We start from the raw sequence: 12,168 nt of genomic DNA, 5'->3' as shown, positions 1-12,168 counted from the left end.
ACAATATATGTGTGTAGAACCAAATTTCTTGTTGCACAGGAAGAATTGGATTCAGACGATAAAAATAACAGTTTACACTCATTTCCCAGTGTTCCTTTTCTGGATGTAGCTGATTCTGTCCATCATTGATCAATTGGAATTGGATTAGCTCTTCTCTATGTTGAAGATATTCACTTCCATCAGTATACATCCTCATACAGTATCATTGTTGAAGTGTATAATGATCTTCTGGTTCTGCTCGTTTCACTTAGCATCAGTTGATGTAAGTCTCTCCAAGCCTCTCTGTATTCCTCCTGTTGGTCATTTCTTACAGAACAATAATATTCCATAACATTCATATACCATAATTTACCCAACCATTCTCCAATTGATGGACATCCATTCATTTTCCAGCTTCTAGCCACTATGAAAAGGGCTGCCACAAACATTTTGGCACATACAGGTCCCTTTCCCTTCTTTAGTATTTCCTTGGGATATAAGCCCAGTAGTAGTATGACTGGGTCAAAGGGTATGCACATTTTGATAACTTTTTGGGCATAATTCCAGATTGCTCTCCAGAATGGTTGGATTCTTTCACAACTCCACCAACAATGCATCAGTGTCCCAGTTTTCCCACAGTATGGCTTGACTTTTAAACAAAACTAAAGAGAAAATCCTCATTACATTTCTATCAAATTAGAATATATCTTCAGATCTTTTGGTGAAGAAATACATGGAGAAAAGAATAGCCATTCTATGAATCCACATTAGAGCTATATAGACTGAGATAAGTATAGTCTCTTGGAAATGAAGCATGATAAAATGTTGATTATGTATAAATTATACTTTAAAAAAAGCACAAACTCCTAGAAGGAAACAGACTGAGGATTAAAGTGGTTTATAAAAGGTAGCACATACATTAGCCTATATCTGTCATCTTGTGCCTAGCCAATCTGCCTCCACAACTTCTATATGACTAGCTTAAAAGTTAATTTTTCTTTCCTATTTATCTTACTCTTATTTAATACCTATATTATGTCTAAAGTTATATAAATAAAAACAAAGATGATCACAAAATAGAAGATTTTGATTACATCAAACTAAAAAGTTTCTGTACAAACAATACTAATGCAAACAAGATTAGAAGGGAAGTAACAAATTGGGAAAATATTTTTAAAGTTAAAGGTTCTGATAAAGGTCTCATTTCCAAAATATATAGAGAACTGACCCTAATTTATAAGAAATCAAACCATTCTTCAATTGATAAATGGTCAAAGGATATAAACAGACAATTCTCAGATGATGAAATTGAAATTATATCCACTCATATGAAAGAGTGTTCCAAATCACTACTGATCAGAGAAATGCAAATTAAGACAACTCTGAGATACCACTACACACCTGTCAGATTGGCTAAGATGACAGGAACAAATAATGATGAATGTTGCAGGGGATATGGGAAAAGTGGAACACTAATACATTGCTGGTGGAGTTGTGAAAGAAGCCAACCATTCTGGAGAGCAATTTGGAACCATGCCCAAAAAGTTATCAAACTGTGCATACCCTTTGATCCAGCATTGCTGCTATTGGGCTTAAATCCCAAAGAAATACTAAGGAGGGGAAAGGGACCTGTATGTGCCAAAATGTTTGTGGCAGCTCTTTTCGTAGTGGCTAGAAACTGGAAGATGAACGGATATCCATCAATTGGAGAATGGTTGGGTAAATTATGATATATGAAGGTTATGGAATATTATTGCTCTGTAAGAAATGACCAGCAGGAGGAATACAGAGAGGCTTGCAGAGACTTACATCAACTGATGCTGAGTGAAATGAATAGAACCAGAAGATCGTTGTACACTTCAATGTTGTATGAAGATGTATTCTGATGGATGTGGATATCTTCAACATAAAGAAGATCCAACTCACTTCCAGTTGATCAATGATGGACAGAAACAACTACACCCAGAGAAGGAACACTGGGAAGTGAATATAAATTGTTAGCACTACTGTCTATCTACCCAGGATACTTATACCTTCGGAATCTAATACTTAATGTGCAACAAGAAAATGGTATTTACATACATATATTGTATCTAGGTTATATTGTAACACATGTAAAATGTATGGGATTGCCAGTCATCAAGGGGAGGGAGTAGAGGGAGGGAGGGGAAAATTTGGAAAAATGAATACAAGGGATAATGTTATTAAAAAGAAAATTACTCATGCATATATATTGTCAAAAATTTATAAATAAAATTTTAAAAAATCAAAAAAAAATAAAAACAAAGAGAAGTTTAAGAGTGGTATACAATGGTAACATGAAATTCAGTCACTTTGAAACCTAATAAGAAAGCTATTATTTCCATGTACATCTTGTGCTCTTTTCAGAGCTGAACTTACTCCTACTGTGAAGATGATTACAATTTCAAATGCATGCAGAATATCTTAATTAATCAATATCTAGGAAACTTTCTTGCAAATTCACAGTGAGTAAAATTTGATATTATCCTATAAAGTCAGAAAAAAATTATTGAATACCATTTTCTTTTTTATAAGAAAATTGGCATAAGAAAGATCACTATGGAACTAGGATGATAATTACCAGAAGCTTTCTTCAGCTATACTAAATCACAGAATGTTTCCCACTTAATAATACTTGTTAGTTAATTTCACAGTACCTTTAGGGGACCAGGGAGGTAACTTCTTTGCAGAATTCTTAAAATTAATTTTTCTATCAGTTACTATAATAATTATTGGATTACTGTATATGGATACCAAGTTTGTAGTTGTCATTTGAGTATGTTTGTGGAATAACTTGACTCCTTTCTTAGTGATTTAATATTGCCAGGGGTTAGGAGGTGAGGGGATGCCTCTATGAAGTCTAAATTTTTTTCTATATTCCAATCCCTCAAAGTGACAGATGTCTAATATATAATAATAACCAGGTGGGCATTTATAGGTAAATTAGAGTGCAAAAATCTTAGATCAGATGGACATTTAATCTGTCCACTGAGGAAAACAGTAGTAATTAAAGCTTGGCATTGACCCAATGTATGTAGCATAACAACAAAGCAAGCATTTTGCCCTTACAAAAATCTGTGGACAATGAGTCTGGTTTTCAGAAGCCTAAGATAGGGCTTAAAAGGAGAATTCACAAAAAAGCACTGAAATAGAGTATCAAAAAAAAAAAAAAGTAATTTTTTTCAATGCCATCTTTTTCCTACTTCCATATTCTCTGTTACTAATGATAAAATTTTCCTTTCAGATAGAGACTTTATACTTGACAATGAAAAAAAAAATGCAACACTTATCCTTTTGTTGTGACTTTGACATCACAAATGAAGATGAATACCACCACCCTACCAGTTTTATCATTTCCTCTTTGAGACATGGAGAGTGATGGAATTTTCACATTTCATGTAACACACTTACTGACAATTCTCAAGTCAAAATTAACCTTTATTAAAATAGAAGTATGTTAATGGTAATTTTCTAATTGTAATATTGCCATTTTGAGAAAATTGGCATGACCTGTGATGGATTAATGTATAATTAATGTAAAATAGCATACATTTTATACTTTGTTCTTTAGTGCTGAGTGCCTATTTACTATTTTGAAACATAACCATTTTCATTAAAAGTATACATAAAGGGAAAACTTATTTTTATATTTTTTTATTATTTTAATAAATAAGATCAAATATATGTCAGCTCTATGAACCATATCTTATGGACTAAATACTCCTGAGGAATATTTAAAATATTTATCTGTATCATTATATTAAAATTGTTTCATTGACTTATTTCCCTCACTAGAATGTAAGTTCCTAATATTCAGTGATTATATCTTGAGGAAGTGCCCAGGCCAGATCTTAACTCACTCTTATACTCCTCTACTGGCTCTACTCCTGCTTTTCTAGACTCTTCTCACCATGAAGGATCCTAATATCCTTGTAGTCCAATCTTTTGATGTCTGAGTTCTTCCTCTAACCTCAAATTCAAGGAAATACCTGGCCTAGTTCCATACTCATGCTTTCATTTCTTTTCTGGCTTCGCTGAGAACTTACAGGATGCCTCCATGTTCCCAAGAAGATACTTTGAATCCCCCTGTTTGACTCCCTTTTACTTATTGTCTTCTCACATTGTGAGATGGAGGATGGAGATGGGTTACTCCAAATCTCTAATAATAAGAGACCAGCTGAGACATCTCTTTTCTCACCTGGCTATACCACCTTATAACTTTTCCTTCTCCCTCCCAAAACTACTTTTCAGCTTCCTTTTCTGAGGTATCTTTTCTCATTAGGCTGTAAACTCCTTGAGGGAAAGAAATATCATTCTTTTTTTCATAGTTGTGTTCTTATCACACACACACACACACACACACATGCATATAGAGTAGCATAGATATATATAGATATAATAAAGTATGATTTAGTGATCTGGCTTCAAATCCTGCCACTGATACTGCACAGGTATATGACTTTGAAAAGGTCACTGTTTTGTGACTCAGTTTCCTCATTTGTGAAATGGGGACAATAATTGACTTGATATCAAAGCACTATTGTAAGAATCAAATAAAATCATACTAGTAAAATGTTTTACAAAGTTTCAAGTCTTGTAAATATATGACATCTTATTATCTTTACAATGAAAAAAAATTCCAAAGAACACAATATTATACTAAGTTGAGTTGTGAACACTATTGTTTTAATAAGCATATGATCAAAATTTTTGAATCTGCTGTCCCAGAAGTAATTCTCTATAATTGCCAGTGCCACTGACCTGCTGTTTTATTGAGACAGGATTTAAAGTCCTATGATTAAGAATCTTCCACTGACTTCCTTGACCCTATCTGAGTTGCAATGAATACCCTTTCATTGAAGTGAGACTACCTTTCTTCAAGTCCTTCCAACCTATCTTGAGCTAGAAAATTGCTTCATTCTGTATCTTTTTAGGCTCTGTTTTTCCTGACTGTTTAGAGGTGGTTTCATGTGGTTTTCAAGAAAAACTTGGAAAGCTTGACTTAGATAGTGGCTTCACTCTGCCATTTTGCCTCTGCCCCCAGGAAGTCTATTTCAGCTTAATACTATGCTGTATCTTTAGCTATCACATTCACTAAGATTTCTCACAGATAAAGCATCTGATTTGCTTTCAATGCAAAGCTAGTTTGCATTGACATGAAAATGTCTCATTTGCATATGAAAAATTGTGATCTAGCTGATTTCCATTAATCTTATGATCTAGTGGGAAAAATTTAATATTTTGTTTATTTGTTTCTAATCCTGTATATGCCATGGGGATGGAGGGAAAGGGATTATTGTTTGCTGTTCAAATCAATCTGTAGAATCACAATCCATGGAGTTTGTTCTCTAATATTACTTTGTTTACATTTATATTTTCTTATTTATTCATATGTCATTTTCCCTTTCTAGTTTTGTATCCTTATACTAGCGCCTGACACATAACAGTGCTTAATTAAAAAAAAAAAAAAAAAAAACTTTCTATATTGAATTGAAATTAAATTGTGAAGTCTGAAGTAGTCATTTGTGCTTTATAGAAATTGCAAAGGCTGTTCAGAAAAGTATCAAATCAGTGAAAACAAAATTGTATTTTATGACCTATATTATGACATATTCCTAGCATCATGCCATATTGCTGTACAGAAATTAACAACCAGGATTTCTAAATTAAATATTTGAATTTCTAGCAAAACCTGAGAAAAAGAAAGGGGGCAATGAACTCCCATTGTTTCTTTTTACATTTTCAAAAAGTAAAATACAATTGAATATAACAAATCAGGAATTATCAAGAAAATAAAAAAATAAAAATGGCACATGTAAAGACATAATCCATTTATGTAAAAAAAAAAAAAAAAAAAAAAAAACTAGTTGGTACCAACTAATCTTTTAAAAGCAATATGGTACACTGAATGAATGAACAAATAAATAAAATTCCAAAATTGGGTTCTCTTCTTCACAAGAATTTAAAATAAAATAAATAAATTTAAAATAAAAATAATAAATTGAGTTAAAGTTCTACCACTGTCTGGTAAGCTCTCTTAGCCTACTTATCATTCTCACCTACTTATGGGATAAACTACTTTATTATAAAATAAGATAAAGCCTTTTATTCATAAGATAAAGCCACTATAGGTATCATTGAGGTATAGTGCGACTATTTTATTTGTATTAAGGCATTTTGTTGTGGGGAGGGGGGTTTGAGAAGTTGTATAATTGAAGAAAAGGCCAAGAATATATTCCAAGAAATATTTAATACTATAAGTTCAAAAGTAAAAGAGTTGCAAGTGTCATTTTGATTTCTACTTTCAACCAAGGAGCACAGCAGGATATAATCTGTGGAGAAAAACATATATTCTTCAGAAAAATTTAATTATCAGGAGGTCTGTCAAGATGAATAGGATATTCTCTTTTTTGGACAAATATTAGATTGAATATTTTGCCAAAGGTATCCTTAGTAAATATTAACTAAATAATCCATTATAAAAATACATCTAAGCTATTAAGCCGTTCTGGAATTTCATAACTTTACTTAATGTATCTGTCTCCACAACAAACTCACGATTGCCTGCATATCAATACATGAGGCCATACTTGAATATGTGCTACAGTATATATCAGTTGACATTGCTTGTTTTCATTAATACATGTGCTGCTTTCTAAACAATTGGGACAATATCAATTGCTCATGAGTAAGCAGAGTTCATATAATAAAAATAATAATTCTGCCTAAATTAGTCTACTTGTTCAGTGCCATATCACTCAAACAGCCAAAAATATATTTTATGCAACTAAAAAAAATAATAACCAAATTAATCTGGAGGGACAAAAGGTCAAGAATATCAAGGGAATTAATGAAAAAAAATACAAGGTTGGTGGCTTAGCAGTACCAAATTTAAAACTATGTTATGAAACAGCAGCTGTTAAAACTATTTGGTTCTGGCTAAGAAATAGAGTAGATGATAAGTGGAATATATTAGATACACATAATACAATAGTCAAAGCTATAGCAATATAATGTTTGACAACCCCCCCAAATCAAACTTCTGGAATAAGAACTCACTATTTGAGAAAAATTGCTGAGAAAAGTGGAAAATAATATGTTAGAAACTCAAAATAGACTCTCACACTTCATGCCAAAATAATGTCAAAATGGATAAATGATTTGGGCAAAAAAGATGATACCATTAACAAATCAGGAGAACAAGGGATAATTGACCTATCAGATTTATGAAGAAGGTAAGAATTCATGACTAAAGAAGAATTAGAGAATATTATGAAATACAAAATGGACAACTTTGATTATATTAAGTTAAAAAGGTTTTGCACAAACAAAACCAACAGAAACAAGATTAAAAGGAAAGAACAAAGCTGGGAAAAATCTTTACAGTGTTTCTGTTAAAGATCTCATTTTTAAAATATAAAAAATAACTGTGTCAAATATATAAGAATACAAGTCATTCCCCAATTGATAAATGGTCAAAGGATATGAACAGACAATTTTCAGATGATGAATATGAAAGAATACTCTAAATCACTATTGATTACAGAAATGGAAATTAAAACAACTCTGAGGTACCAACTCACAACTCTCAGATTAGCTAAAATGATAGGAAAAGATAATGTTAAATGTTGGAAGAGATGTGAGAAAGTTGGGACAATAATGTATCTTGGCACAGTTGTAAAATTATCCAACCATTCTGGAGAGTAATTTGGAACTAAATCCAAAGGGCTATAAAACTGTCTATGCTCTTTGACTCAGCAGTACCGTTATTTGGGTAGGTATCCCAAAAAAATCATAAACTAGTAAAAGGACCCACATATATAAAAATGTTTGTAGCATCTCTTTTTGTTCTGGCAAAGAATTGGAAAATGAGTAAATTTCCATCAATTGAGGAATGGCTGAATTAATTGTGGTATATGAAGGTAATGGTATATTATTGTCCTATTAAAAATGATAAACAAGCTTTTTATAGAAAGGCCTGGAAAGATTTACATGAGGCTTGGAGAGACATGTTGACTTGGAGAGACTTGCATGACCTGATGCTGAGTGAAATGAGCAGAACCTGAAGATCACTATACACTTCAACAACAATTCTGATGGAAGTGGATATCTTCAACATAAAGAAGATCCAACTCACTTCCAGCTGATCAAGGATGGACAGAAACAACTACACCAAGAGAAGGAACACTGGGAATTGAATGTAAAATATTAGCACTACTGTCTATCTACCCAGGCTACTTATACCTTCAGAGTCCAATACTTAAAGTGCAACAAGAAAATTGGATTTACACACATATATTGTATCTAGGTTATATTGTAACACATGTAAAACGTATGGGATTGCCTGCCATCAGGGGGAGGGAGTGGAGGGAGGGAGGGGATAATTTGGAAAAATGAATACAAGGGATAATGTTATAAAAAATTCCTCATGCATATATACTGTCAAAAATGTATAATTATAAAATTAATAAAAAAGAAAGATTTACATGAACTGATGCTGAGTAAAACAAACAGATTCAGGAATACAATGTACACAATAATAGCAAGGATATGTGATATTTAACTATGAAAGACTTGGTTCTTAGTAGATCAAAAAATCCCAAGAAATTTTGGAAAGAAAATGCCATCTTCATCCAGAAAAAAGAACTAAGGAGATGGAATATAAATCAACACATGCGTCTTCATGTCATTTATTTTTTTCTGTTTTTTTTTTTCTCTTCCCTGTTTTTCCCTTTTGCTCTAATTCTTTCTCCCAATATGATTCATACCGCAAAGTGTATTAAATAAACAAATTTGCTAGAAAAAATTATAAAAATACATGCATTTCTGTTTCTTCAAAGGTAAGGTCAAAACAATTTGAATAGTTCTCAGTGACACATGGCAAAGACGACAATACATATTTATAATAGAATGATAGCTAAGTGAGGAAGATCTAAAATTAATTACCTTCTCTTGATATTGTCTTCGGGAGGAATCCAGAGATTGAATTAATGCAGTGGCATGGCCGACAAACATGGCATAACAGGTGGCCCCTACAATCATACTCAACATGGTAATCCAAAGATCTGACATGCTGACTGGAGCTTGGGCTCCATAACCAATGCATAGCATGTGACTCATAGCTTTGAAGAGTGCATACGAGTATTGCTTTCCCCAGGAATCATTCTGTAAGGGGGAAAAAAAGAAAGAGAGAAAAAAAGAAAGAGAAGATATGGCTGAAATAGCAAGAAAAAGGAAAAATATATTATGCATAAAATAAAAACATTCTAAATGATTTGTTTTGTGGTATGTCTTTGTAATGGTATATATACATATACTTTTCACTAAATGACTAACTAATCTTTATTATATTTTCCTTAACACAGAAGGAAGGAAAAACATTCATCTTAAAACTATTTCAAAGATAACTAAGCTGAAAAAGAAAATTAGTTTTATGAAGTCATTCACATTTCTTTGAATCATAAAGAAAACTGTGAATAAGTCATATTGAGGGCATTTTAAACAGTGCTTAACAATTGGTTCAGGTGCAATTAGATGATACAGTGGATAGAATGCTGGGCCTGAAGTCAAGAAGATTTATCTTGAGTTCAACTCTGGCCTCGGAGATTTACCACTCCAGTGTCTAAGTGGACCCCAAATGGAGTCATGATAAGTCAGACATAACTGAAAAATGGCTGAACAACAAACAATAATGCATTCATTGTTGTTGTCAAGGCATTTGTCACATCTGACTCTTCATGTTCCCATCTGGCATTTTCTTGACAAAGATATTGGAGTGCTTCATCATATTTTTCTCCAGCTCAGTTGACAGATGAGGAAACTAAGATAAAGGAGATTAAATAATAGTTCCCAGAGTCACACAGCTAGTGTCAGAGGTGCAATATTAATTTGTGTTCAATTTCACTTCTAATACATATTAGATGTGTAGTCCTGACCAAGTCACACAACTTACTCTCTAAGACTTAGTTGCAAAGAAGATATGAACCTGTATGATAGAATAAATTGTTTTATATCCCAAAGAAATATTAAAGAAGAGAAATGTGCAAAAAATGTGTGTGGCAGCCCTTTCAATAGTGGGTAGAAACTGGAAATTGAATGGATTTCCATCAATTAGAAAATGGCTGAGTCCATTATGTTATATGAATAGTATGGAATATTATTGTTCTGGAAGAAATGACCAGCAGGATGAATACAGAGAGGCTTGGAGAGACTTACATGAACTGATACTAAGTGAAATGAGCAGCACCAGGATATCATTATATACTTCAACAACAATATTATATGAGGATCAATTCTGGTGGAAGTGGCTATCTTCAGCAATGAGAGGATCCAATTCAGTTTCAATTGATCAGTGATGAACAGTACCAGCTACATCCAGCGAAACAACACTGGAAAATGAATGTGGACTGCTTGTATTTTTGTTTTTCTTCCCAGGTTATTTTTACCTTTCTAAATCTGATTTTTCTTGTGCAACAAAAGAACTATATAAATATGTATACATATATTGTATTTAAGATATACTTTAACATGTTCAACATGTATGAAACTACCTGTCATTTAAGGGAGCAGGTGGAGGGAAGGAAGGGAAAAGTTGAAAGAGAAGTGCTTGCAAGGATCGATACTGAAAAATTTCCCAAGCATATGTTTTGTAAATAAAAAGCTATAATAATAAAAAAATTAAATTAAAAAATAATAAGTTGCCTAATTTGGGAATTCCTAATGTTACTGAATTTATAGATATTATCCTTTTGTTCAAAGTAATATTGAAGACTTTTATTTTCAGTAAACAAATTACTGTATACCTTTTGGTATACTTCACTTATATACTTCTTGGACTAACATATTCCCCCCTTCTCTGAATTGAGAAAAAGGACTGCATTGGATTGCCAGGTGTACCAATTGCTAATTATGTAACCAGACAAGGCATTTAATAGACATAAGACTCTATATTTACATCTGTTAAATTTAGGTGGTATCTGAATCACCTGTTTCACAAGACTATTATTTGGATAAAATAAAAGCTTGATGCAGAATAGACTCTATAAACTCTATAGCTACTACAACTGTGCAGATATAAGTTGGGAGTGCCTATGATTATAGGAAATGTCTAAGATGAAAGTATAAATATGTACTTGCGAATGTGTTATTGTGTAGTGTGTATTTGTGACTGTATCTGCTTATCTGCTTGATTAATTTGTGTGTATATATATATACATACACACATACACACATTATGTATGTACATAGAAACACATATATGTGTGTTAATATAAACACATATGTATAATCTCAAGCACATGAATCAGAAGATATACATCTAGACATAAATATCTAAATATATAGAGACTACATAAAAGTTTAGGAGGGAAAGTACTAACAGTTAAGGAAAATAGGCAAAATCTGATGCTGCTTGGACTGAATTATAAGGATGCAGAAGGGATCTTTGATGAAGGCAATGCCATTGAAATATTCATTTTCTCTCTCTCTCTCTCTGTCTCTCTCTCTCTCTCTTTCTCTCTCTCTCTCTATATATATATATACATATATGTATGTATGTATATGTATATGTATGTATGTATATGTATATCTATATATTTATACACACATATATCCTTATCTATATCTATTCAAATATATTTGTGTCTCTTTGTCTCTCTGTGTGTGTGTTTCTCCCCTTCTCCCTTTCTCTCCTTTATAAGCATATGTATATGAAACATATATACACATATATGTATAGTGTCACCACTTCTAACAGATTTACATATACTAACTCCTCATTTATTCAAAAAATAAAGCAAGTTTTTTTATTCAAATTTGTCAGGATCAAAACCTATTCTCCATATGGTCGATACAATACCAATAATCTACAAAGCCTTCAAGTTGTTTTCCAAATTATTTTGAACTAATATATGAATCTTCTTGAATAAGATTTTCTAGAAAACTGATCATAGAGATAACTGAGTCAAAATATAAGCTCATCCTTTCAGATTTTGGTATACAATTCTCATTTTGAAGGTGCAAAAATAATCAGCTCTAATTATTTATAATTGGATAGGGAACTTCAAGTCAAGACATGTTAGAGAACTGCTTATTTATAAAACATGAGTAAACTTTCATGTTAAAATAACCTCTAAAATATTCTAATTAGTTCATGTACAATCATCAAAA

At 32.2% G+C, this 12,168-nt stretch overlaps 1 protein-coding gene across 3 annotated transcripts in view; it reads right to left on the bottom strand.

The window, feature by feature from the left end:
* Nucleotides 1-12,168, bottom strand: part of HCN1 (hyperpolarization activated cyclic nucleotide gated potassium channel 1) — a 612,097-nt gene that overhangs the window by 180,612 nt on the left and 419,317 nt on the right. For 2 of the 3 annotated variants that reach the window (XM_074282553.1, XM_074282556.1), the window contains exon 4: nucleotides 8,947-9,165. The exons of the other annotated variant lie outside the window; for it this stretch is intronic. In XM_074282553.1, the coding sequence (XP_074138654.1) occupies nucleotides 8,947-9,165 (219 nt within the window). The remainder of the gene's footprint in view (nucleotides 1-8,946; nucleotides 9,166-12,168) is intronic. 3 annotated transcript variants of the gene reach the window in all.

This window comes from Sminthopsis crassicaudata, chromosome 1 (genome assembly GCF_048593235.1).
Source record: "Sminthopsis crassicaudata isolate SCR6 chromosome 1, ASM4859323v1, whole genome shotgun sequence".
NCBI classification, from domain to species: domain Eukaryota; kingdom Metazoa; phylum Chordata; class Mammalia; order Dasyuromorphia; family Dasyuridae; genus Sminthopsis; species Sminthopsis crassicaudata.
This window is presented reverse-complemented; position numbering and strand designations above follow the sequence as displayed.